Source organism: Pseudorca crassidens, chromosome 12 (assembly GCF_039906515.1).
Source record: "Pseudorca crassidens isolate mPseCra1 chromosome 12, mPseCra1.hap1, whole genome shotgun sequence".
NCBI lineage: Eukaryota > Metazoa > Chordata > Mammalia > Artiodactyla > Delphinidae > Pseudorca > Pseudorca crassidens.
The window spans coordinates 44,491,718-44,519,689 of NC_090307.1; the positions used below are offsets into that span (position 1 = coordinate 44,491,718).

The following is a 27,972-nucleotide window of genomic DNA, read 5'->3' on the forward strand; positions in this document are numbered from 1 at the left end:
TAGGTAACTATATATAAATATAATTACATATACGCATAAGTATATAGCACCTGCACAGTGCCTGGCACATAGTAAATGTTTGGTAAATGGTGGTTTCTATTGTGAAAAGTAACACAAAATACTCTGAGAGTTTGACTCTTCATTTTCATATCCACAAAGACCAATTTTGTGTACCACATGCCAGTACATTTCATGTCACTGTACAGGGAGGGGTAAAAGAATTTGTGTCACTGAGATTTCTGTGGCCTTAACATTATGGGAAAACATTTAACAGGTGTGTAAGTGAATTGTGGCAGAGGTTCAACTTGTAAAATGGCTAACATCTATTGAGTGTGTGATGATCAGTCATTCTGCAGAGTAAATACTGTGACTTAGTATCCTCTCCAAGGATGGCCCGCTTCCTACTTTCTTAATTAAAAATATTAAATGTAAATGTTGTATTGAATTTCCCAGACTAGAATAGAATAGCAGGTATGTGGAGTGGGAAAGGCAAAAATGGTACAAATTGCTTCAAACTTAGAGACTAAATGAACGTGCTCCCTCGGATGACCAAAGGTTTCTTCCTTTTCAGTTTTCTGGCTTTTTTTCCCCTTTCCTTCTAGCACTTCGAGTTTGTTTAATAAAGTTGAGAATTTTCACAAAGGGCCTTATGAACACGTGTTAGTAGATTTTAAATCTGATTTGAAAGTGCCTCTCTCCTCCTCCCTGTGAGTAAAGTGACCTTTTTAAATGGAGGGAAGTGGGTTTAGATGACAGTCATGATAAATGCGGTCATGTTCACTCAATAAAATAAGGCCCAGTGCATTTGAGGATAAATCAGTGAAATGTACAGCCCCACCTGTCTGTCTCCATCATTCATTTCCACTGTCACTTTCACAGTGGCTGATGGATCACAGTTGCTGTAAAATTAGACAGCCTTTAATCTCATTTCATCCTGATTAGCTTCTCTTTACCCTTTCCCTCTAACTCACTGACTGACACGCTAAAAACTCACACCGGGCTGTATATGAACAGGGAGTACAAACTTCTCCTCCAGTACCTGCTTGTGAGGGCGAGGCCGGCGAGCATCCCTAGAGAAATCTGGAAGGGAGAGGGCATGTCTTCCTTGTTATTTAAAAGATAATCAATAATTGCGGTACCCAGTGCCATTTTAAGCAGATGTTTTCTCTTGATCACTGCCCTCTTTATTTTGCTTTCGTTCAGGTTTAATCAGAAGCCAAAGAAATGAGGTCTTTTGCAAAACTCAAACATTGATTTCACATCGATTTTTTTCTAATAGATTTGGAGCGTTTTACATTCAGGATAATCCCCAAAAGTTATCTGTGTGTATTTGTAGCCTCTCAATTCAGAAGAGTTGAGTAAATAATAAATCAGAAGAGACAACAATTCAGGAATGAAAATGCTGAAAGAGCCAAGAAATATAGCATACAAGGTTTTAAAACAAGAGTAAAAATGGGTAGATAAATGAGAATATCTTCAAGCAGCCTTTATGTTAGCATTTCAAAGACCTTCTCGTATTTTGAAGGTTTCAATAGTTAGTTTAGTGCAATAGTTTCGTTTGTTTGCATAAAGCATAACAATAGAGGTAATCAAATGAGAAAGAGGTTTAAGAATAAATTATGTATTCTTTCCTTCACTTAATTTCTGCCTGAATGGGAGCAAGTAAATGGACAAACACAACTGTTGTTCTATTTTCAGAGTCTGTGCTTTATTATAAAGCTGGACTTCCGGTTAAAAAGAAGATAATACGATTTTTTATTACTTATAAAATGTGGGCATTGAACTGACCAAAAATTTTAAATAAATATTGGAAGACTGGTAGTCATAAAGTAAGTTGGTTGGATCAGTGGCCGCTGTTCTTACACGCATGTCTTATATGAGTATACGCTTACAGGTGACAATGCTGTAAGTTTACTGCCCACATGGCATTGTGATAAACCAGAGTAGCACCAGGCTGTTCACAAAATGCACAATATACATAATATATGGGTAGCATAGCTTTGTGTTTGGTATAATCCAAACAATGATGAGTTAATTTAAGAAAAGAAAAAAAGATGTTCCAAACATATCCAGTCACCCAATTTTAGTTGCTGCGTGAACTCAACATATACTCTGCCCCAGTGGACTCTGAGAAGTGATGCCTGCAGGAGCTATATGGTTAAAAGCATTTTCCAAAGAGATAACTAAGGGTTGAGGGGCAGAAGGACGTTGCTGAGGTGACTCCTTAAATCAGTTGACCTCATTCATGGGCCACACAAATCCATGGCACACCCAATTTCTACATGATCCCAGAAATCCAGGGTTTCCATACCAATGTCTTCTCCCTTGTGGCTATAAGTTCGAAAATAGTGACTATTCACAGTAAAAGTGAATACATAATAAAATAATGAAAATTCCTAAAATCTTTTAATATGAAGCTTAAACGACCTGATTTGCTCTTTCAGAAGCTGTGTTACAGGTTTCAAAGCTATGCCTGTTTCTCCTTATTTTTGTTTACATATCTTAGCCAGCATAAGCGCATTCTGAGAAAAAAGATAATAAAAACAAAGTGAAATGAGATATATATCATCCAAAGTAAATTGGGTATAAGATAGGCTCTTTCTCTCTCTCTCTCTCTCCATTGGCAAAAGAGTACAGAGTACAAGCTGGCCCTGACTCATATTGATTTCCCACTGCACTGGTTTCTTAAGTGCTCTGTTGATCCGTGTCAAGCAATAAGTTCCCTGCCTGAACATGCATATCACCTCCCCATTTGTCCTCACCTAGATTTAAGGTGCCCATATGATGAGCTGAACAAGGACATCATTTTTCCTACTGGTGTCACTGGGCCCAAACCACTGCCTGTGATATGATAACGAACGCTGTGTAGGTTTACATTCACCATATGATATAATAATAGCAGAGACTGACACTGCACTGCACACGGGGTGACGGGGGTGTCCTATTCTTGTTGTGTGTGTCCCCAAAGAAAATGTAAATGAGAACAGATCCAGCGAAACCTTTGGTGAGTTTCTGAATCACTCCGCCCTCCTCACAGCCACCACATTTGGGGCAGAGCAGGGCAGGACGAGGGGAATGGGTATTTATGACGTTCCTGACAGTTTTTATCTTTGTTCCAGAAGAGCTCTTAAGCAGATAGATAGAAAATGTGTGATTGTGCTGCTAATGACATTGTACAGGAAATTAAGCGTATACATTTGGAGAAGGCATTAAATCAGCAGGACCTTAATTTAAAAACTTAACACTGTATGGAAATTCAGCTTGCTCGTTGCTGTGGAATAGAAAGCAACCAAGCACCCTGAGTCTGTTTGTGGAAAGATTGCCAGCGAGCCAAGTTTGGGCAGAGCAGCTTAATGGCTCCAAGTGGATGCTGGGTTATTTCTTCCAAGAAATAACCCCAGCCCCAGCCCTGACCATTTGGGAGTGTCAGTCATTGTTGTAGACTGCACGATCCCCATCATCAGGCAGGTGAGGAGGACTTAAGAATTGAAAGCAGCCCGACAGGTTGTTCTTGACTAATTTGCAGAATAACATTATGTAAAATTAATCAAAAGGGGTGGGGTTGGCAATTGCTGGGAACACACCGCTGAGCTACTGTGGATTGGTGGGTGCCCCACTCTGCTTGTCTATGTGCTTTTCTTCCTTCTGACTTAGTCTCACGTTTTATACATTTTGGTGAAAGCACATAGCTAGTGAGCCAAGGTATCAAGTCCTAAGATGGAAAATTTTATACGTCTTTTTTTTTTTTTCTCAATTCCAGTTATGCCATACAACAGTGCCCATCACTGCGTTGTGGAGGTGGAAAACTTCCTGTTTGTGTTGGGCGGAGAGGACCAATGGAACCCTAATGGTAACTATTGAACCACTTAACAGTAGGTGCTCGACACGTCTGTGTGTGATGAGGGGTGCCAGCGGCAGTCCATTTTGTAATTACCGTGGAAAACATATTTCTGTGCAGCAGGGACAAACGAAGTAGTTGGTGAAGTGGGCTGGCAGAGGACACACGCAGCAGTGCATTCACTCATGGACTATCTGGGGATTTGGCTCCACCGTGATGCCCAGCCCCTCTCCTGATCCATCCCCTGAGGAGTGCCACCAGTGTAAGCCCAGACTCCCTCAAGGGAGGTAGCAAGCGGCAACTATTAAGAATTCTCACCACCTTCTCCACCACTTTTCTCCCATTGTATCAGGATAATAATATGCAGTTTCAATACATAAGCGTTATCTGCTGTCACGCTGTACATGACCTGAGCTGAAGTGCCTTTGCAGCGTTTATTACTTGACACCTGTTCTGGCTGCTGCATCTTCTGCAAGGGCTTCGTCCACAGATTATCCACCATCTTCCCTGTTGATGCGATTACTTCATAATTGTATCACAAAGAGAAAGTCAACATTTGAATACACTTCCCAAGTCTAATGTAGGGAGTACACTGCGCCTTGCAGAACACGCAAAATTATCAAGATATTTTTGGAAATCTTGCACGTGAAGGAGGGGTTGCAGTTGTAGCCTTCTGTGTAACAGAGATCATTATGAGTGAGAAACCATAAAACAGCTTGCAGGTACACATTTTTGCTTTAAAACCCCAGAACAGCCAGCTGAAATTACATATACTGCATATATTTTATGGTGAATGTTCTCTTTCAGCATCTGCACAAAGGTAAATTATAGAAAATTGTTACATCTGTTCACTCTAGAAAATCTTAAAGGAAAACAACCCAGGCCACCCTCCAAGAACATTTCTTTGAAGGGAAAGGGACATTCTTTCTCCAGATCAGCTTTGTTGGTTCATATCTTTCAGTTTTGGAAAGATGGTTCCGGGGCTTTGGGAGAAACAGATTTGGAACTAAAATATTTAGTATCTCTCCTCTAACTTATCTTTGCAATGACTGATTTGATATGTTAAAACAAAACAAAACAAAAACCCTGGCCCATATACAACCCACTGTAAACTCTCCATTTCCTGTTTAACCTCTTCTTCCGAGGAAGTGATTTGAACAGAATAGAGCGTTTGTAAGGAAACAGTACACAGCCAGCAGGTTTATCTAAAAAAGAATCTGCAGAACTTCGTTTTGGGGGTTTTGTTTGTTTGTTTTCTTGAAGGCCAAATGAAGACTAACACATAACAAGACGAGGCTGGAAAGTCCTGTTTCTTTCCTTTTTTTTTTTTTTTTTTTGGTCGTACTGTGCGGCACATGGGATCTTAGTTCCCCATCCAGGGATAGAACCCCTTGCAGTGGAAGCGCAGAGTCTTAACCACTGGACCACCAGGAAAGTCCCATGGAAAGTCCTGTTTCTAATGATGGTCCTTTCTCAGCCCACCTCCGTTCCCACGTGGGATAAGCCTCTGCTAAAAGACCAGTCTTGGGGCGACAACTCAGTTTTCACAAATCACTATGAACCTCCCATTCCTGTGAGACAGACCTTAATCAGCAACACAGAAAACCCACTCCCTGGGTTTACCCCTGCCCCCCACCCCTGCCCAAAATAACCTGCCACTGCTTACTGTTCAACTTCTATCAGACACACAACCGAGAGGATGGGTGGGGGGATTAGGGGCGAGTATAAGGGACATATTCCTTCCTCTAGTCTAGAGAATCGAGATTTTATCATTGAGCTAATTCAGATTCCCATAAAACTACACCATTGGACCTCACTGATTTGCCTCCCCCCGACTCCTGAGAGGAGCAGTGATTCAGTTTAAATCCCTCAACAAATATGCTGTGAGAAAAGACTACAGAAAGCACAGCATTGCGTTTCCTGTGGGGGCACCTTTCACTGCCACCACTCAGCGTGCTCTATGTGAAGACCTGCGTGACAAGTCCTTGTCAAACCAAAGTACTGAGGCATGGTGTGCTTTGAACAATTACTTCTAACGCCAATCATATGATTTAATGTGTCTCTTTTGCTTTAGCCGCCAGGAGGCTCAAAATTGAACTTCAGTAAAACTTTAATTACTATATTTTGTTTACTTTTAGTCTCCATACGGGCCTAGCAGCTCACAACTCTCTCTCTCTGTAAGACCCTTATTTAGAACTTTGGGAGTTCCACCTGCAAATCTGAGTCATTCCGTCCCTGACTTGTTTCGCCTTTGAGGTCATTTAGTATAGATCGGGGTAAGTGCTGATGAGCCACTGATTAGCATCTCCTAAGCACAGGATAATTGGTCACACTGTGAGGCAAGCAGGCCAGTCTTTTGTACCTCATGTCAACCAATCAGTCATTGGCTGAGGCCTTCCCCCAGGTGGGGGTGAGGGTGGGCAGTGAAGTGGCCTGTTCAGCTGAGGGCAGTTCTCTAGAGAGGGAGCAGCTGTGACCATAAACAACCAACAACCATCAGCTAGGGAACAGGTGTACCAATCTGGTAAAAGTATCTCGGCTAGGTACCAAAACACACATCCACCACCATCCCTTAAATGGTTTCCATGGACTTTCATATTCCATCCATCTGGTCAACCACAGCTGACCGTTTTGGTATTAGTCGTAGTATTTATTGAGTAGTCATTATTTCCCAGGAACTTTGATAAGCACTCATCTGCATCATTTCACTTAATCCTCACAACCATCCTATGAGGCCTGTTGCATGATTGCTCTAGCTTTACTATGAGGAGTCTAAGCCCTAAGAGTTTAAACAACTTTCCAGGACACACAGCTTGCAAGAAGATGAGTGATTCCAACGTAGGTCTGTGTGACTCCAGAGCGTCAGCCTTTAACCAGTGTATCACACTCGCCACCTCACATAAACATATGTATTTAGTTAGATATTAAACAACAATTGTGCATTTGCCTTTGATCTTGTGAAATTAAATCAGTATTGTATCACCATGGACAGTGGCTCTTACTGGCTCCCAAAGAGCTCTTCATTATTTCCCGTTTAGAAAACCATGAAGGGAAACCATCATCTCAAAACTATAGGATTTTCATTTTATAATACCTCATACAACTAAAAAGGAAGCAGTTAATACCAAAACTTATAAAGAACAGCAATCCTGGGCTTCCCTGGTGGCGCAGTGGTTGAGAGTCCACCTGCCGATGCAGGGTCCGGGAAGATCCCACATGCCGCGGAGCGGCTGGGCCCGTGAGCCATGGCCGCTGAGCCTGCGCGTCCGGAGCCTGTGCTCCGCAACGGGAGAGGCCACAATGGTGAGAGGCCCGCGTACCGCAAAAAAAAAAAAAAAAAAGAAAGAACAGCAATCCTATAATAATATACAACATGCTTTAATTTCACTACTGACAGGGAGGAAGAATTTAAAATCCATGAGTTTAAACGTTATGTATACATCAGTTCCAAAGATGAAATCTTAAGCTAAACTTTAGTTCTTATGAAAATGGTGCCTGAGATGCATGTCTTTGAATGAAATACAAAAATGTACATTTCAACACATGCTCATAAAACACAAATATGTACTCATAAAATACAAATATAATTTTATTTACTGATTATCTTGATTACAGGACCAAAATTTGAAATCATAAAACATATGAGTTACTGGAAATATAAGCAGGATACATACATTTTGTTTCTACTCAGCTATAGATATTAACTCCTATTAACTCCCTTCATGTCATTAGTGATAGACTGCATTGTAATATGCTAATATACATGCATATATTCCTTCAGTGCTCCAACTTACAGAGAACCAATTTACATTTGTCACTTACTGATGATTGACTCCCAAAAAAACTGCCTGCAGGTGATGTCCTTTTCATCCTGCTTCCTTCCCCTCCACCACTGGCTGAAAACTGCCCCCCCGCCCCATTTTACCTATCTCCCAAATGATAGTCAACAACAGGGTCTGGTGACAGCACATCATCAAAAAAGGGAAGAAGTGGAGGAAGGGTTAGAAGAAAATGGAAAAGATGAGAAGAAACCAAAGGAGTGAAGAGTAATCCAAAATTCTATTGCATGTGGCTACCCCTCTCAGGCTTCTAAGTAGTGTCGATGAAAGCCACAAGGAAGAAATGAATATCCCCATTTTATCTCAGTTTCCTCACTCTACCACACTCATTCCTTCTGACATTTATTATCCCCTCTGCACATCCTTTGCCAACTTTAGAACATTTTTCTTCTTTTTATCTTCCCATCCTCCATCCTTGCCCTTTTTTCACACCATTGACTCTGCCTCTGGAAACCCTTTCTTCATCTTCCATCGAAATCACACCAGTCCCTGCTTAGCCTTTTCTCTGAGTGAAGGCCACTGGCATTCCCACCAATAAGCAAAGCAAATAGCTGATTTCCACCACCAGTGCTCAGCATGTGACGGCATCTGTCCCATTGCTGAAAGGAGGCAGATGTCTTCCTCCAAATGGAAATTCTAAACCAAACTTCACAGAGAAACACTCTTATACATGGCGTGTATAGTCTACATTCCTCTTAACAACACTGATCTTCAGATACATTTGGGAATTAACCTTGAAACCTGACTATCAAGAATGGTTTTTTTCTACAGGGAGATGATTGCAAATTCTACGAAAGCTTACTTATAAACCAACTCTAGACATAATCCTTCCTTGGGTTGGAGCCTCCCGTTGTGGGATCCAAGTCTTTTGGGTCATACTCACTCCTGGCACCTTAACTCTTTCTGCAATCCCCAACTCTTACTGTAATCCCCAAATAAAACTTGACTTACCACCCAACCAGGCCATCCAAACCCTCCCATGCAATCCTTGGAACTGATGATCTCACATCAACAAGATCCCTATAATCCTTAAACTCTTCCCTAAATGGTCCCTTCAGCTTCTTTTCTAATCAAAGCCTGGCTATTCTCTGAGAGGACTGTTTTCCCAGCCACCCTCTTCAATGGGGACTAGGTTCTGTTCCCCACCCCCACCCTTATATTTCACATTATTGGAGGGCGATAGCTTTTCTACTTCTTCTTCATTGCCACTCCCACATCCTTAAAACTCACCACTTTAAAGGATGTCTTCAGATTTTACCACCTGCTGCCCCTTTATGTGGCAGCTACCCACTGTTATCCTGCAAATGCCACCTCCTTCACTCTACCCTACCACTTTTTCATTGTCCATCATCCCCTCATGCCCTTACTTCCCTCCTTACTGAGCTTATATTCTGTTGCCCATCCTTATAATCACATTAGTGCATACACCTGCAGCCCTCGTGTCCTTCTCTTCTATGATACTTGCCTGGTAAAGCCCTGGTCCTGGTTAAACCCAACTTGCTTCCACCTCTCCCCTCCCCCTGAGCAACTAAATGTGGACATAGAAAACCGTACGGCCATGCTGGCTACTAATGAACCATGCTGGCTACTAGCCAACTCCACTAAGTTTCCCTGGTCAATGCACTCTTCCACCCTCTGAGTTAATTATTTCACACCTTCTCTCTCCTCAAATACCTTTCTCCAAAACCTCCCTCCTCACTCTCAGCTGATAGCCTTGCTTTTTAGTCCAATGAGGACAGAAGCAATCAAAAGATAAAATCTGCATGTTGCTACTACCAAATCCATTGCTACCCGTATATTTTAGATAAAACATATCTCTCTTATTACTGTTTCTGCTCCAACTTAAAGCCTATTCCTCATTCCCTTTTGCCTACTCAAGGACTTTGGGGTACTTCTGAATTGAAAAACACAACCAAGAACTAAATAAAATTTTCTCTCGATGCTGCATCTTCCTGCTATAATCTTCTTTTCGTGTCAAAAGTCCTAAGAAGCATTGCTTATCCTCTTGCCTCTGCTTTCTTACATCTTAGTCTCTCCTGAGGAGTCCCCACTCAGGCTTTTATGCCCTGCTGTCCACTGAAACAATGCTTGTCATGGTCACCACCAACCCCCATGTTTCCAAATCCTATGGTCAGTTCTCCGTCGCTCACTCCTCTTTTCCTCCTGCTTCTGACAATTCCTTTTCTTTGCTAGTTTTTCTTCTTCTCCCCCAGGGCTCATTTCCAGCACTCATTATCTTCCATTTCCATACCCTTTCCCTAAAGAGTTTCATCTTGTTCTTTGATTTTTAAACAGTATCTCTTGACTAATGACTCCAAAATTTGTACCTGCAGCCTCATTTAGCCAGTGGCCTACCAGCCACTTATGCTTTGAGATCCGATATTCCTCTCAAGGTTAAATCCAAAACGGAACTAATGGCTTCTCTCCCTAACCCCCCAACTACCCCTGCCTGGTCTTCCCCACCTCGGCAAATTGCACGACATTCCATCCAGTTCCGCTGGCTAAAAACCTAGCAGTCGTCTTTAATTACTCACTTTTTCTTATACCAGTGCTCAATCTATCAGAAAATTGTATTGGCTGTGCCCACAGAATAGATCCCAAACTCGACCATATCTTGCTTCCACCTCCACTCAAGCCAGCTCTTGCCTTGACTGTTGCGATGGCCTCGTGACAGGTCCCCCACTTCCTGAGCAGCCCTTGTATGGTCTAGTTTTTTACACAACAGCCAGAGTGATCATGATAAGAGGTAAATTAGGCCATGTTTCTCATTTGCTCAAAACTTTCCAGTGACTTCCTAATGTTCTTATGACAAAAGACGAAATTTGACACCAGTCCACAAGACACACCGTGTCTGGACCTTGATATACTTCGACTTCTGTCCAAGTCACCCCAGCATTCTTGCTGGTTTTGAATGCTTGGCCAACCCAGGGACTTTATACTCACCTTCCCCACTGCCTGAGACGCTAATTCTGCAGATATTTGCGTGGCTTGCAGAAGATATCTGTGAGCAGGTGACCACCCTACTGAAACTGGCTTCCCCTCTATCAATCCCTGCTTTATTTTTCTTTCTGGCATTTGGTAAAGAAAATATAGCATTATTATATATGTATTTATTTACAAGTCTGTGTTTATTTATTTACAAGAACGAGGACTTTGTCTTTCTCGTTTACCAGCATATTCCCAGAACCTAGAACACATAAGACACATAGTGAGCGCTCAATATATATTCTTGCAATTAATAATTGTGTTGTGTATACATGCCCGTGTGAGTGCGTGTACACACACACACACACAATCCTATCTGTTTCTTCCCGTGGTGAAGTTTGGTACCTATATTTCAATGGTTAGTTACACATACATTAATGAAAAACATACTTTTAGAGTTAAGCCTTCAGGCGCTTTAGATGACTATCATCTCAGTTGCTACACAGAAAATGGAATACACACTTTTGCTCCTATTTCTTGCTTTGGTGTCAATCTGTATGTAAAACAAGATTCATTTTCATACCTTGGAGGCATTACTGTGTTTCTTAGGCTCAACAGAGGAGATAAGCTGGTTAACCAGCTCTGAGGACGCATGTTTCCCATTTCAGTAAATGTACTTGTGATACATCACAGCAACTGTGCTTTCCCCAAATGCACAAACAGAACTTGCATGACGGTCATAGCCTACAACTGACTTCCTAATGCAAACTCTTATGGTAGTGATTGCTATTGTTTCCCTGGAGACAGAGTGGACTCTTCCACTGCTAGAATTCTTGGATCATTTAGAAAAAGGTTCTATCCAGAGATATCACACAAGTTAGTCTCTGGAACTGATTATGTATAGACAATAACTTCATGTTTTTAAAACCTATAAACACCAAAATACAGAAATTTTACCCTACCTTTGATAGTCTGATAAACATACTTGCTTTTATTATTATGGTTGAATTATTTTTATTCCAACTCATCCCCACCCCACAGAAAAAGTGGAGGAGAAAAGAAGAAAAAAAGGAAAAACGTTTGAAGAGGCACATAAATTTTTCTTCTGACTTATCACTTCTCATACTGTGTTAGATAGTCCCTCTACTTAAATCTACTTAATTCATCTGTTTCTTAAACCTGAGAACAGAGGCATCTTATAAAATACTTTTAAATGTGCAAAACAACAAAGGAATTTAAGTTTTAAGTGTCTCAAATATATTTTTACAGGAAAACACAGTACAAATTTTGTCAGCAGATATGATCCCCGATTTAATAGCTGGATACAACTTCCGCCCATGCAAGAAAGGTAAGTGTCTATTTCTTAGGTCTGAAACATTTGTGGCTGCTTTACTGGAAGCAAGGTTGCTGAATGGTTTTCCATGATAAGGTACGCTAAACAGAGCCAGTGAAAGTCACAGGAGTCAAATACAAAACCTGGCCTGGCCAACTTAGACTAACTGCCTTATTAACTCAATGGAAAAAATAATCAAATAAGTCAATTATTTGTCCCAATGGAGGAAGAAAAAATTTGTATGACTTGTCTTCCTTTTTTTGTTACTAGTTAAAGTTCACTTTTTTATTGAAGTATAGTTTCTATACAATATAAATGTACAATATAATGATTCAAATTTTTAAAGGTTATACTCCATGTATAGTTATAAAATATTGGCTGTATTCCCTGTGTTGTACAATATATTCTTGTAACTTATTTTATACCTAATAGTTTGTACCTCTTAATCCCGTACCCCTATCTTGCCCCTCCCCCCTCCCTCTCCCAATTGGTAACCACTAGTTGGTTCTCTATATTTGTGAGTCTGCTGCTTTTTTGTTATATTCAATAGTTTGTTGTATTTTTTGGATTCCACATATACATGATATCATACAGTATTTGTCTTTCTCTGTCTGACTTATTTCACTTAGCATAATGCTCTCCATGACTTGTCTTCCTTTTCCACGTTGAATTGGTTTTTGCTTTTTTTTTTTTTTAACAAACAGAGCTACAATTTCACTGGCTATTCCACTCTTCTTAGTTATAATATATTTAAATCTTATCATTGAAATATAAAACACCATTCTCACAATGATATGTATATACTTTGATGCAGAAATTTCAATATTGATGTTTTTAGGTCTCACAATCTCAAATTCATTGCATTTACCTCCTCAAATATCTCCCCGTCATACATTCAAAAACAGTTGATTTGTTAGCTTAGAAATAAGAGTTTTGCCAAGTGTCCTCTCATTTTTAATGTATGCAGTGTTTATCTCAGCCAGTTCTCCTAGTATCAAAGGACAATAAGGCAACTATGTTTATACATATTCAGTTCTCCTGACTGTTACTTAGGCAGGACACCGTGTCTTAATAGGCGCATGTAAATTCACATACTAAAGTTTGAACACTTGGTTCTTTTCAAATAATATCTCAAGATCCTCTTGAGCAAATTTTCCAATATAATAGTAAGGATAAGCTGCAACCTGTTTCCTCTTCTCGATTGGACTAAGAAATAATTTTCTTTCTTATTTCCTTCCTAACCTTAACATCTCCTCCTTTAAACATTTAATCAGATTACCCTGAGATCAAGTTAAATCCTTAATCATAAATTCAAAGTTAAAAAGAAATTTTCAAATCATACCATTCCTCAAAAAGGTACATTACTACAGAAAGAGAGTATGAATCTCTGCTATAAAGAAACAATATCTAACTTCCCATTCCATGTAAGCATATTAAAACTCTCTTTCAGGAGACTAAAAGCTATACATTGAAAATGATGAGGCACAGTATAGTCTAAGGACCCTAGACACTGTTAGGAATGTCTAGCTGCAAGGTACCTCAAGAAATTATTCTGAGTCAATTAATACCCTGACAAACTTCTCAATCCTCCTGTTGTGTATACATGTATATATAAAAGCCTCTCCTGATGTCTTTCTCCAAAGTACCTTGTTTCTCTCCTTTTGGGGTTATTTTCTAGTTGCTGTTATTGTAGCTGCATCACTTTACCCTTTCATCAAAACCATTCCAAAAAATTTTGTTAAAAAAACATTTTAAAAATACACATCAATAACATGTTTGAAATGTCAGCATCTCATCACTATGGTCGCCTTTCCTGGGGGCTGTTCACCACGATAATTAACCTTCACGCCTTGGGTTTGGGAGGCATAACTCACGTCACGGTCAATTATCTCACTGTAGAGCCCCTAAGGATGAGAAGTATTGCTGCAAAACCTAATTAGTAATTTTTTAAAATGTGTATTGTTTACTTGATATTCTATAATGACTTCCTCTGAGGCATTATGGCCTATCATGGCAGGGTCCTACTTAGACAATTTTTAGCAGCTCATTGACCTGATAAAAAGACCTGCCATGGTCTGTCGGCGCCTGGCAGCCACCGTTGACAGGATGGACTGTTTAACGTTTCTTTCGAAGTCATTATGGTATATCATGTCAGGTCCCTAGTAAAAGAAGGTTTTTTTTAGATTTAGAACAATCAACTCGATAGACCAAATAAAGAGCTCCTTCCAGAGCTGAATGGGAAAAGGCAGATCTCACAAATGCCCAGTCAATCTTCTAGCTCCATATCTCCTAGGGGTTGGTTGACCTAGGCAGCAATCCATAACTGAAAATGAAATTTTTCTGTCATCGCCGAGCTTCCATTCAACATAGCAAGTACAGTTAGCTACCAGCATGGTTTAATTGGTGATTCAACAAAGAAGGGAAAAAATACTAAAATATATGAAATACTCTTCAGATCAGAAAAGAGGTTTCTTGAGACATTTAATTGAGTTAATTTTGCATTGTCTGGACCATTAGTCAAACTCACCAGAAGTTTCCCACCTCCCTCCTTCCATTAGCTGCTGCCTAACTGCTGAGAAGTTACCAAACTGATTGAGAATAATAGAAACACATTGAAAGCCACCTCTGGGATCACCCACTCTCACAGAGCTGGCTGGGCAAATTCCTAGGATTATCTTACCTAATCAGAGCTTCCAGAAGAATATAATAAAAGTGCAGAACACCCTCCCAGTTCAGCAGAGAAATGGGCACGTGACCTCCAGGCTCACTCAACCATAGGTCAACTCAAGAGTTGTATGCCTGCTGCCTATGGGGTTACTGACAGAAGTGATTAGACAAAAGTACAAAGATAAATGTAAAGCTATGAGTTGTTTTGCTCTCAGATCTAGGATTTGATTCTTCAGTAAGAAGAGGGCAAAAATGAACACTTGGATCAATAAAAATGCTTTGGTGACTTTAATGTTGTTTTAAAAAAAAGTAGACATTTTAGGTATTATTCTTGTGGAGATATTACCCCCTAGCTAGTCTTGGAAACAGAAAAGAAAAAGAAGGGAGGGAGGGAGAGAAAAAGCCATTTGGAGGCACCAGTAACAAAGCTTAAGTTTCACAGACTAGGTGAAAAGCTGGAAGCAAATACAACAAAGATGTTTCCAAATTTAAATACTATGTTTCTAGCAGCCTTACAAGAAACAATGGGAGACAATATTGTGTTTTTTAAAATCTGTTGTTTTTAACCTGATGGTAGAAGTCAAAAGTTGAAACTGAGATACAATCTCAGTTTTCTGACCTAAGGGTCAGAAAGAACTTTTAAAGTTCTTTAAACACAGGTTTAAAGTATATTTGTAGAGGTCATTGGTAGTCTTTTTAAACTTATCTCAATTCATTGAATATCCTCTCTGGCATTGGGACGGGGGTGGAGGGGTGGAGGAGGGAGAGAAGAACAATTTGTAATACAAATAGTGTAATTCCATTAAAAAATCTTCAATAATCTTGAGCTTCCTTCCCCCCCCCCCCCCCCGAAATAAAACAGCCTAATCAGGTGTGCTCTTCATGTGGGTAGGTCGGGCAGGAAGCTTTTCAGGAGAGACCTGGTATGGTAAAATTTTAGCCTCGAGCAAATGTTCACAGTTGCTGATAGACCATTAACTATCCAGTGTTTCTATAATGCATTTCGTGAATTCTCACTTTGGGCATGCAAGGGAATAAGTCAGAGACTCAGAACCTTCGCTATTAAAATTTCTGCATAAAAATGCACTTTTAGTCAGGAAGTGAAACCTACTGATTTTTTTTTCCCCCGTTCAGAACCTAACAGTGACACTGTGTGGATAAAGCTAGGAGTACACGGAGCATCAGATTAAGAACGCCTGGGCTAAAAATTGAGAGTTCCGACAGGCTCCCTCGGGTTAAGAGAGGAAGGAAGGAACCAGAACAGAAAGAGTGAGAAAACTGAACTTTAGACAAGATAAAAGGAGTTCACACTGCCAAAAGAAGATCTTTCTCTTATTCTCCACTATCTAAACTTCATTAAATAGAGGATTTTCATACTTGTCATGACTAACATTTTTCTCTTCTAAACCGGAATATAGTACATAATACATAGAAGAACTCAGAATATAGTATGTTACCCACGTGGTCCAAACTATGGTATTGGCCCACTAAAGATAGCCTATTAGTAAAATTAGTAAATTAATTATTTCAGACGCTCCAAAACCTGTCATAGAATCATATGGAAGAGGGATACTGACCTACCCTGGTGGCAATGATGCAAAGAAATATCTGTGTTACTTTAGTACAGATTTTTGTAGACATGAGTCGGTCTTTTCAATCAAATATTTTAACTTGAGAAGGTAAAAGCGCTAGTAAAATAACCTTGACCTATCATATTCAATAAGAGAGCAATTGAAATCTGGTTAGAGAAATGGAAGGAACCAGTGGTCCATCTGTGTGCACTTAATTTTGCTATTGTTATTAAACCTAATTTTATATTTAGATGAGTTTTTACTTCTTTACACCAGGAAATCCCAAATTTTTTAGGTTGTTAATCCCCTTGATAATATGATTAAAAACTTCCCCCCAAAGTCTTTCTCCAAACATATTCCAAAAATGCACATATATACATATATATATATATAATATATGACATTTTATTAAAAAATTCTTTTTACAATTTCAGAGCTTCATATATCCCTCAGAAGACATGGGCCCAGGATAACAACAACCCTTATTTAATGAAATCTATCTCACTTGTTCTTTATTCTCCTTCCTACTTTTATCCTTCTCTCATTTTCCTTTCATCATCTTTCTGTGTTTTGCACAGCACCTATTTCTTTCAAAACCATCAAGAAAATATAGGAAAAAAAAACATAGCCAAAATATTACTCTCAAGCTACCAATGATGCTAACAATTCTAGGACTATCCAGAAAAACTGAACCTTACGATCTAGCGATCCCACTTCCGCATATACTGTATCCAAAGGAACCAACATCAGTAACTTGAAGAGATATCGGCACTCCCATGTTCATTGCAGCATTATTCACAAGAGCCAGGATATGGAAACAACCTAAGTGTCTGCTGACAGATAAATAGATAAAGAAAATGTGGTGAATATATAGAATGGAATATTATTCTGCCATAGAAAAGAAGGAAATCCTGCCATTTGCATGACAAACATGGTTGAAACTGAAGGTGATCATGCTAAGTGAAATGCCAGACTGAGAAAGACAAACACTGTATGATATCACTCATACGTGGAATCTTATTTTAAAAGTCAGACTTAAAGAAACAGACTAGAATGGTGATTGCCAGGGGATAAGGGTGGGGAAAATGGGGAGAGATTGGTCAAAGGGTACAAACTTTCAATTATAAGTAAATTCTGAGGATCTAATGTACAGCATGGTAACTACAGTTAATAATACTGTATTGTTACTTGAAATTTGCTGAGAGAGTAGATCTTAAGTGTTCTCACAAGAAAAAAAGTTACTACATGAGCTGGTGGATGTGTTCATTAATTTGATTGTGAAAATCATTTTACAGTGTATGCACAAATCAAATCATCACATGTACCCTTTACGTGTATTACAGTTTTGTCAATTATGCCTCAGGAAAGCTGGAAAAAATAAAATAACTGCATCGATCACCATCCATAACATATGCCATACATTTATGGTATAAATTATATAAAAACGCTGAAGAATTTAGTCATCACTTAAAATACTATTCGGAAAAGTTTATATGCAAACATCTTGATAGCTGATTTTTAAAACCTTTTTATCCAAATAATATCAACCGTTAGCTCCTGAGTATGAACAAAACGTTGGACACTATGACAAACACTTTACGCATGTGTTCACAAATAACCCCATGAGGAAGGTACCGTCATAATCTCTATGTTACAGATGAGTAATCTGAGGCTGAGGGGGTTAAGTAACATGTCAAAGCCCACACACCCAGTAAGTCGTACAACCAGGCAGTCTGATTCCAGAGAACAAACTGTTCATCAAGATGCTATATACTGCTTCCCAGAGGTTTTGACACTTAGGAAACACAACTTGGAAAATCTCCAAACAATATAGGTTTACCTGATTTAAAACCTCTAGGGCTCCTCATTTTGCTGTTGACATGGCCCAAGAGTCTTGGCATCAATTTTTATAAAGACCATTAATTCAATAAACATAAATTATGTTCTCTGAGGGGCTTGGCACTTTACGATTGTTCTTTTTCAGTATTGAACCATATGTTATCCTTATGAAGTATATTATTCCAGTAGCGTGAATGAGAAAAAAAGAAGCAAAAGGTCAAGGACTTGCTTAAGATTTCAACCTAGTCATTCTAACTCCAAATCTTTGAGTCCTCTTCCAACCTCTTTTCTCCCTCAGCTCTCATATATTATTAGTAACTAAGCCTTACATCCTCCTTTAAAATATCTTGCATCACCTCTTTTCATGTCTTCTACTAAAATTCTAATTCAGGTCCTCAATCTCTTACTCCTAGATTATTTTCTCCCTCAGAACTGGCCTCCCTGTCTCCAGTCCTTTCAACACAGCATGCATGTCTTTTGCCTTTGATGGCAGGTGGGATAACTTAATAAATAGTCTCTCTTGCAAAGAGACTTTAAAATATCCTTAGAGGTTCGTGAGAATCAACACCAAAAGCTACATAGATGAAGTTCCTAATATGGGTTATATAAGAGCAAGATTTCAACACTCTATTCAGTTGAAAAAGTTTCTCTATTTGCAGTCATACTGGGAGGAAAAAAGAAAAAATGATAATTGAAGAAAAATTTTGATGATGTAGTTCTCTTATAAATTGGGAACAATGACCCTTGAAGGACCATAAAGAAAGTGAATGTCAAGATAATTTATTATTGTTGCATTATCTACCTCATTTTTCACTTTGTCTTACTGAGCTGTGATATCCTTACAAGGTACCAAATATCCCAAACATTAGTGAACACTTTAACAGTGTATAAAAAGCAAGATAAAAGAGCTGAAACAAAGAGTTGGTGAATTTCTCCTCTACTGTGACTTTAGTATCCATAATCTTAACCAGCATGGGCACTGCAGATGGTTGCTGTACAAGGTCTCAGATTTAGAAGGGAGCTATACGTGTAATTTCCAAAGGTCTGCACCCCTTTCTGAAGCAGGCTGTCCTCGCTTCCCGTGACTGACTGGGCTCCTTTTGTGATTTACATTGGGTTGTTTTGTTTTTTGGTTTTTTTCATTGTAGAAGAGCCAGTTTCTATGCATGTCGGTTGGACAAACATTTATACGTTATTGGTGGACGGAATGAAACTGGCTACTTGTCCAGCGTGGAGTGCTATAACCTAGAAACAAATGAATGGCGTTATGTGTCCCCCTTGCCACAGCCTCTGGCAGCTCATGCAGGAGCAGTGCACAATGGGAAAATATACATTTCAGGCAAGTCATTCATCCACTTTGTGTTACAAAGTTCAGTTCCAAGGCATTTTCTTGACTTGTGTGTCTATGCTTAATTCACAGGGGGTGTACACAATGGAGAATATGTCCCATGGCTATATTGCTATGACCCCGTCATGGACGTCTGGGCTCGAAAACAAGATATGAACACAAAACGCGCCATCCACACTTTGGCTGTAATGAATGATCGCTTGTATGCAATTGGAGGAAATCATTTGAAAGGTCTTTTTTTTTTAATCACAATAACATTTGCATCTCATGTTTCTTGCTAAGGGGGTTTCTCGTTAGATAATCATAGTTTACCAAGTAAAAAGGTTGACCAAATGAAATCTACTCTTTGCAAATTAGCAGTACCCTTGGGCAAGCACTTATTTTGGCTCTCCTGCAGATAGGATTATTTTGAAGTTACCACATACATTAAAGAAATGAATAATGATGTCTACAGAAAATTTAAAAAACTAGAGCATTAATAACTGAAAAGCACAATTTTTTGTAACAATGAATTCAGTAAAATAAATTATTCCTTATCACCAAAATTATAGTAATGGATTTTTTCCAGAAAATTGTTTTTGTAATAATCATAAAGAACTTTAGTCAGAGAAGCACAAAGAAGCATGTATGTGATTTTTCTTAAAGAAAACAGTAGAATTTCATGTCTAAATTTAGAATTATTTCTTTGAAGGGTTGAATATCAAGCCATCTATGATTCTCAATTCTTTCCATTTGCTTTTTTAATCAGTAACATTTAAAGCAGAGTCTTTTTAGAGCCATATTTTGGCTTGTTTCCCTCCTCGTGTATGTATGTGACTGCAACTTTTTTGTAGTTTGTGTGCATGTGTGTAACGCTGAATTTGACAGGAAAGCGGAGAGACCTGTGATACTGAGAACATCATTGAACTGCTTTGAGCTTCCGTTTTCCCATCTGAAAATGAAGAAGGTGGTCAAGTTGTTCTCTAAAATCTCTTCCAGCTCTGACTGTCCATGATCTTTGAAATTGAACAAAGTGAGAAACAGGCCATCTGGGTATGGCACATAAGGCGATTCTGTGCGTTTATTTTCCAGTCATATACCCATCTTAAACCATGAGTTAGATATAGACATTTTTTCTCTTTTTCATAATCCATATTTACCCCTAAATGTAATAAATACTGGACACATATAATTTTTAAATAAGTATTTCCAAGTTCCTATTCAATCAGAAATGACAATATTCTGGTCTAGATCTGCTTCTCACCTTAGAGTCTCCTCAGTGGAAGGGAATTTATCTTTACTGCTTCAGACGCTTCCCATTTCATTCTTTTTTGCTTTCACTGGTGCTCTTTCATGTCAATCCATACTCCATTCATTCCTTTACATCAACGTATTTTATATTAACTTTGTAGCTTTCTGCATTAAAATATGACTTCTACTAACTTCTTTTGCACAAGAATGCCTCATATTTTAGGAACTTTTAGTATTTAAGGTTATACTTGGACAGAAGAGACTTAGGTAATGACAACCTAAATGAAAAATAGCACATGCACATCAGAATTAGGTTAGCTCAGGAAGACAGTGTGAAAGGGGGAAAGAGTATGGATTTTGCATCTAAGCCTGGGTCTGAATCCCGGTTATGTACTTAGAGTTGTGTGATCTTACTGTAGACATTTACCTCGTGTCTGTAAAAAAGGGGTAATTATCCTTTCCTTGGTAATTGTGAGGGTTATAGTCAACGTATGTACTCGGTACAGAGAAGGCACACATATCCTCATAGATGCCATTAGGGAAACTTGCCCAAATCCCCATTTCATATAAATGCTTCAACAATTATCATCAAACTCTTAATGTTAAAGGAAAGGATTACATCACAGGGTCGCAGTAAGCACATTGCTCTGTTGCTCTCTTATGTGATTTATTTTATGTAAAAAGTTAGTGGCCTGCGCATAGCACAGGGAGATCAGCTGGGTGCTTTGTGACCGCCTGGAGGGGTGGGATAGGGAGGGTGGGAGGGAGGGAGACGCAAAAGGGAAGTGATATGGGAACATATGTATATGTGTAACTGATTCATTTTGTTGTAAAGCACAAGCTAGCACACCATTGTAAAGCAATTATACTCCAACAAAGATGTTAAAAAAAAAAAAAAAGTTAGTGGCCTGAAATAGTCTGTCCACCACTTCAAGAGTGAACATTTTTCTGATTTTTGGCCTATCTCTTTAATTACTTTGAAGAGACCGGTATGTTGACTAATTTACCATATGTGTTGTGATTGTCAGCTAGCCAACATCCATAGCATGTGTTTAACCATTAAAAAAAAAAAGTCCTTAAGGGTTTGGTCTGCTCGGTGACCCTGAAGCTCCCATTAAGGATTTTTCACTCCCTAAATGAAAGGCAGGGCTTCAGTGGAGTCTGGGGAAATGAGTTGTTCTCTGCAACCTAGTTACTGCTCCAGCCACTGAGAAATTTTATCAAAAGTGGGAAGAGTCTTTCAGAGGACGATAACCCCCTACTCTAAACCTGGATCCTTAGTAGATACTGGAAACCATTCACATCATCACAGCTGTTTATACATATAGTCAGACTGTAAAAAAAGAAAACAAGTAAAAGATTTTGAGAGAACTGAATATTCACTTAAGAAAAGCAATAAAGTCTGTTCACCCGGATTCAAATCTCAGCCTATCTAATGGCTGTATGACTAACTCAGGTCATTAACTCCCTCTGTTCCTCAGTTTCTCCTCTATAAAATGAATATAATGGTATCTATAGGATGCTTGAGGGGGTTAAATGAGCTCCTTTATACAAAGCACTTAGAAAACAACCAGCTTATTGTAAGCAGTCTATAAAATGCTTGCTTTAGCTATTACTATTTTAAATCTTTTTAAATAAGGTTTAAATAAACCTTTATTGATACTCCAAGGTAAATCAGCTTCTACCAATGACATCTAGCCAGGCATTTTTGCTTTGAAGTAATCCAAAGCATCCAGGCTTGGAGTGTCGGTGGCGAGGTGGAGTGGGGGCGGGGGGGAGGGTTGCCTGTTTGTTTCTTAGGTCTTTCCGACATGTCTCCCAATTTCACCAGTCAGCTTATACATGTGTCTTCAAAGACACAATTATCTACTTCTTGGCCCTAGTCCTTTTGCAAAAAGAAGCCCTAGCCTTAAATTGGGACCCTGAGAGTTTATTCTTTGGTGATTCCATTTTGCTATGTCACTTAGGTTTCTCCCACCTCGATGTAATGCTCGTGGAATGCTATGACCCAAAAGGTGACCAGTGGAATATTCTCCAGACTCCCATTTTGGAGGGTCGCAGTGGTCCTGGCTGTGCAGTGCTAGATGACAGCATTTACCTTGTGGGAGGCTACAGCTGGAGTATGGTAAGTGTCCACATTTACCTCCTCCTCCTTTTTATTTGTGCTTCCTTTTTGTTTCTCTCCAAATGTGTTACCACCCACACAAGTACCTTTTAAGAGTAACATGTTTATATGCACGCAGTAAATTGCTTTAAGCTGTAAAATAAACTCAGTGCGGTCGCTGTAGAGCTGTCTTGCTATCTGGTCAATTGTATCCGGTAGCTCTCTGCTTCCCTCCCACCCCCATGCTCTCCAACTAAAAGTCGGACTGAAGTGGTTTTTACAAACGTTCTATTAAAACTGTTTGACTGGGAGAGTGAAAAGTTTCTGACCAGCTAAGCATAAAAAATGGAAATTAATTGTTCAGTTACCCACAAATTCTATTTAGGATTATGTAATTTGCCATTGCTTTCCACTTTCCCCTCGCTTTATGATGAAAATTTCTAAACATACACAAAAGCTGAGGGTTCAATGGGCCCTTGTTAACGCACCATCCAACTTTGACATCCATCAGTGCTTTACAGTACTTACTTCATCTACCCTCCCTTTGAAAAATTTTGGTTGAAGCAATTTGAAGCAAATTCTAGACATGTTATTTCACCCTAAATGCTTCAGTATTCCTCTAAAAAAAAAAAAATCACTTGTTTATATAAACACACTATCATTATCACACTCAGTAAAATTAACAATAATTCCTTTATATGCAATCCATTTTCAAATTTATCCCATTGACTTGAATAAAAATGTATTTTTCAAATTGATATGTTCAAATCAGGATCCAAGAAGTCTCACTTGGGGGCTTCCCTGATGGTGCAGTGGTTGAGAGTCCGCCTGCCGATGCAGGCGACACGGGTTCGTGCCCCGGTCCGGGAAGATCCCACGTGCCGCGGAGCAGCTGGGCCCGTGAGCCGTGGCCGGTGGGCCTGTGCGTCCGGAGCCTGTGCTCCGCAACGGGAGAGGCCACAACAATGAGAGGCCCGCGTACCACAAAAAAAAAAAAAAAAAAAAGTCTCACTTGTATTTGGTTATTATATCTCATACATCTCTTACAATCTGGAGGATTGCTCCTGCCCCTCTTCCTGTCCCATGCCATTGTCTTGTTGAAAAAGCAAGGTCAGTTATCTTATAGAATATCTGATACTCTCGAATTGCCTAATGATTTCCTATGTTGTCATTTAAAAATAGCCCTCTGTCTCCCTATTTCCTATAGACTGGAAGCTAGAGATAAGGGCTTAAGTTCAGCTTTTCTCTGTTTTTTAAATTTTTTTGTTATTTATGTACCATTTATTTATTTGTCTATTTATTTATTTTAGCGAGAACACGTAAGGAGGTGGCTGTGTAATTCAAATAACATCACATCAGAAGACACATAGGGTCTAATGGTCTACACAGTCACTTTTTAAATGATGACCGTTCCTATATTTTCCTATTTATGTGTGTTGGTTTTATAAGATTAATTTGGGATTTTAATAATATTAATTAGTTTTATTTCTTTTGCATCCAACAAGATTGTTATATAAAGTTTGGAGGAGCTTTAAAAAGCTATTAGTTATTTGGAAGTGAATGTGTATTGACATATATCACTAGATATTGGTACATGTGATCTTTTGCTAGTGGAAATTGATAGCTGCAAGAGTATGTATGTTTAGAACCAGACACCAGGAATACACTTTCAGAAAACGACTATGTTGGTTGGGATTTTTGTTTGTTTCTTGCCTATGGTAAAAACAAAGCTACTTTGGTTTAGGAAGGGAAATATTATACAAGCACTAGCCTGAGAGATTGACAAAGGAAACAAGATTAAAGACATTTTTTATTTCTCATGTGGCCTTTTAAAAATAAGTAAGTCAATGTGTGAAGAATTTGGCACGTCTTCATTTCCAGTTTATTTTAAACTGGTTTTGAACCCCATCTCTGATTCTCTATAGTAGTAAGATAAAAATGGAAAAGTGAGGTGACAATCTAAAATCCAATTTACTTCTTTTATTTGAATATTTAAGATAGGGCTTCCCTGGTGGCGCAGTGGTTGAGAGTCCGCCTGCCGATGCAGGGGACACGGGTTCGTACCCCGGTCCAGGAAGATCCCACATGCCGCAGAGCGGCTGGGCCTGTGAGCCATGGCCGCTGAGCCTGCGCGTCCAGAGCCTGTGCTCCGCAACGGGAGAGGCCACAACAATTAGAGGCCCGCGTACCGCAAAAAAAAAAAAAAAAAAAAAAAAAAAACAGAATATAAAAGATAAATTTTTTTTAAAACTTAAACCAGAGGGATAATTTCCAACTTGAGGTAAGTTATCATAAGGGATTTATAAATCATCTAGGGTGTTGTAGGTGTATGACTTTTATTATTAGCCACACACCCATACAAAAACCCAGATTTTGAAATCTTGCCAATCCCAAATTTTTCCTTAGAGTACAATGGTTTAAGATCCATTGCTTTCATTTGGAATTTTTTTAGCAAGAGCAGAGAAAAAATATTGTCTTCTTAATGTAAATGTGATAAATAAGCTTGCTGTGGTAATTCTCTAAAGGCTGTCTTCTCTGCTATTCCAGGGAGCCTACAAGTCATCTACAATATGCTATTGTCCAGAAAAAGGCAGCTGGACAGAACTTGAAGGAGACGTAGCAGAACCACTGGCAGGCCCAGCCTGTGCAACAGTTATCCTGCCTGCCTGTGTACCTTACAACAAATAACACCAGGAAACCCTGGAATGAACAGTATCTCATTCTAGGAAGCAATGACAGGTGACATCCCTATTCTAATAGGAACAATACATCCTAATGGTACAACTGCCGAAACTCCATTCTTGGTTTCTGATGATTTACAAGAAGCTACAAAAGAAAAAGACCTGTCCTTGAACAGGTACTCTGTCTGTAAGTCGGATTACACTGAACTTCCTGTGGTGATAGACTCTTCCATTTCAGACTGGTTTTAACTTGTCCCAGCTTTATAAAAACTCCTCACATGGATCTCAACTTTCAAAAGGAGAAAGATAAAATACAGGAGCGTGCCCCCCAGAGAGACCTAAGATCAGTATTGTGCATTGTAGTCTACCTGCATGTGATCTATGTTGAAGTTTTGGGGATATTGTGTTCATGAATGATGCAAAATTTGACCCACTAAAATACTCACACTGCATTACAGAAATTGCCACTCAATTCTGTATTCCTAACCTGTGGCGACTTCACAGATTCCGTAGGCAACACAGTTATAGAAAATCATAAAAGATTAAAGAGGAACATTTTTGTTTCCATATAACTTCATTTCATATACCTTTTGCCCCTTACAGCACCTCGTGGGAATGTAGAAGAGAAAGATATTGGCTCTTGTAGCAATTGCTTTCTGCCCTGTAGGTTCCAGGCTAGCCAGAGTCATAATTTCTGTGTCCTCAGTTTTATCCGAAAGATTAAGACAAAATACGGTGTGTCACCATTCAGTTTATAGAGGCTCACTCTTTCTCATTTGGAGCAGCATATTAAGTCATGAATACACCTGGTCTTTGCTTCGAAAATATAGGACTGACAAAGACAGTCATGCAATATTGAATATTCTGTAAATAGCACATCTGGCCCAAACTTAACCCCTAATGAAAACTGAGAGATTGCTTTCGGAAATTCAGGGACGAAAAGGCAGATTTCTCTGAAGAACTGTCCCCTTTTCTCTCTGTCCCTAAAACACACAACTTGAAGAGCCTCAGGAGCAAACCATAGCTCCTAACAAAATACCTCTCCCTCTTCCTCACCTTCGGCTCTAAAAAAAGCTCTAGATATGGCTCTAGAAAAGCCCATGACGGACCCTCCTTCTTTCCCGCAACTCATCACATTTCTTTGTTATCACCAGAGACGCCTGGGCTCAGTTAAGCGAGCAATAGCTAGCTGTCTTGAGAGGCATGAGGAATTTAAGAGCAGAAGGTCAGGAGAGCATGAGACAGTGTCCACGCGGGCCATCAAAAGAGAAAAACTAGCAGGAACACGGATTTGCTTTTCAAGCTCTTCAGAGCTGGCACAACAATAGTTAGGAATAAATCAAAGCCTAAAATATTTTGTGAATCACCCAGAGATGTTGTTGAATCCCTCAACAAGTGTGTCTTTCAAAAACAACCTCACAGGGAAGCCACAGGTTAAAAATGTCTTGGTGATAAGTTTTCACCGTGGAGCATGTCCAGATGGATGAGTGTACTAGAATCCAATGCCGTTTCTACAGTAAAGTGCAATCTTTGTTGTTTTTGTATTTATTTGTATGTTCAGATCCAAAGGATCCGTTGTAAAAATATATATATAAATATATATATATATCCAGTGCAATCAACTTTCATTTCTTTTTTCCTTGATCGCATATGAGTATATAGAAAAAAAGAAAAGTTACAGTACTTTGTGAGAAAATCCCATCTGACGTCTTGAGGAATACAAGGTCTCCTTCAGAACCTTTTATCGTCAACGGTCCCCATTTCTTCTGAAAGTCACCATTTATACAAGGGTATTTGCTTTCCTTGGACTTGCTCATTTAATTTTTATTTCTAGCCAAAATAAATAAAAGCATTTATGAGAACTATAAGTAAAGCTTTCTGTATTTCAGAAAGGCACAAACTATTAGAAAGTGAAAAGTGAATAAATAAGTCACAGAGAATGTAAATTTTGTACAGTATTAGAATGTGTAAATGAAGCTTGCTTGGAAGGGGAAAACTTTAAATAAAAACTTTATGTACTAATTCAACTGTCTCTCCTATTCTGACTTATAAAGCATGTTTATAAACCTACACATTAACTTGTTTGAAGGTTTGTAATAGGTAAATGCATAAATATTTTTATTCTGCAGATATACTTTACAAGTTTATTTAGCTTCCTGGCAGTATGTAGTATGTACGTAGTACGAACAATGTTAAAAATTACAAAATGTTTCAGAGAAAAGTGTTGTGAGTTAAAAATCATGAATTGAATCTGGTTTTTCCACTGTAAGAGTGTTGCAATAAGGCATACTTACGATCTGATAACCAAGTATTTATAGGAATTGTTAGAAGCACCGTATGCGTTAAACAATACTTGCACCCTTAGGATAAATGAATCCCGTATTTAATTAGGTCAATTATCTAAAAATATAGTGTTCCATTTTACTTTCTTTTTAGAAATCTGGAAAAGAGGCTGTGCAGGGCAAGGAAAGGACTGGGCTATGGAAGACAATAGGAGTAACTGAGGCACGTGGCTGCAGGTTTGGGCAAGCTTCCAGGTAAAGAGCCTGAAAGCTAGAAAGAATTTAATGCTTCCCAGCCAAATATTCCATTATTAA

The 27,972-nt window shown here is 39.0% G+C and overlaps 1 protein-coding gene across 1 annotated transcript in view; it reads left to right on the top strand.

Moving 5' to 3' along the window:
- Nucleotides 1-27,364, top strand: part of KLHL14 (kelch like family member 14) — a 99,704-nt gene extending 72,340 nt beyond the window's left edge. The window contains exons 3-8 of the mRNA XM_067701415.1: nucleotides 3,761-3,850; nucleotides 11,872-11,950; nucleotides 19,161-19,351; nucleotides 19,433-19,591; nucleotides 22,558-22,715; nucleotides 25,242-27,364. Of these exons, the coding sequence (XP_067557516.1) occupies nucleotides 3,761-3,850; nucleotides 11,872-11,950; nucleotides 19,161-19,351; nucleotides 19,433-19,591; nucleotides 22,558-22,715; nucleotides 25,242-25,382 (818 nt within the window). The 3' untranslated portion in view covers nucleotides 25,383-27,364. The remainder of the gene's footprint in view (nucleotides 1-3,760; nucleotides 3,851-11,871; nucleotides 11,951-19,160; nucleotides 19,352-19,432; nucleotides 19,592-22,557; nucleotides 22,716-25,241) is intronic.
- Nucleotides 27,365-27,972: the final 608 nt, after the last annotated feature.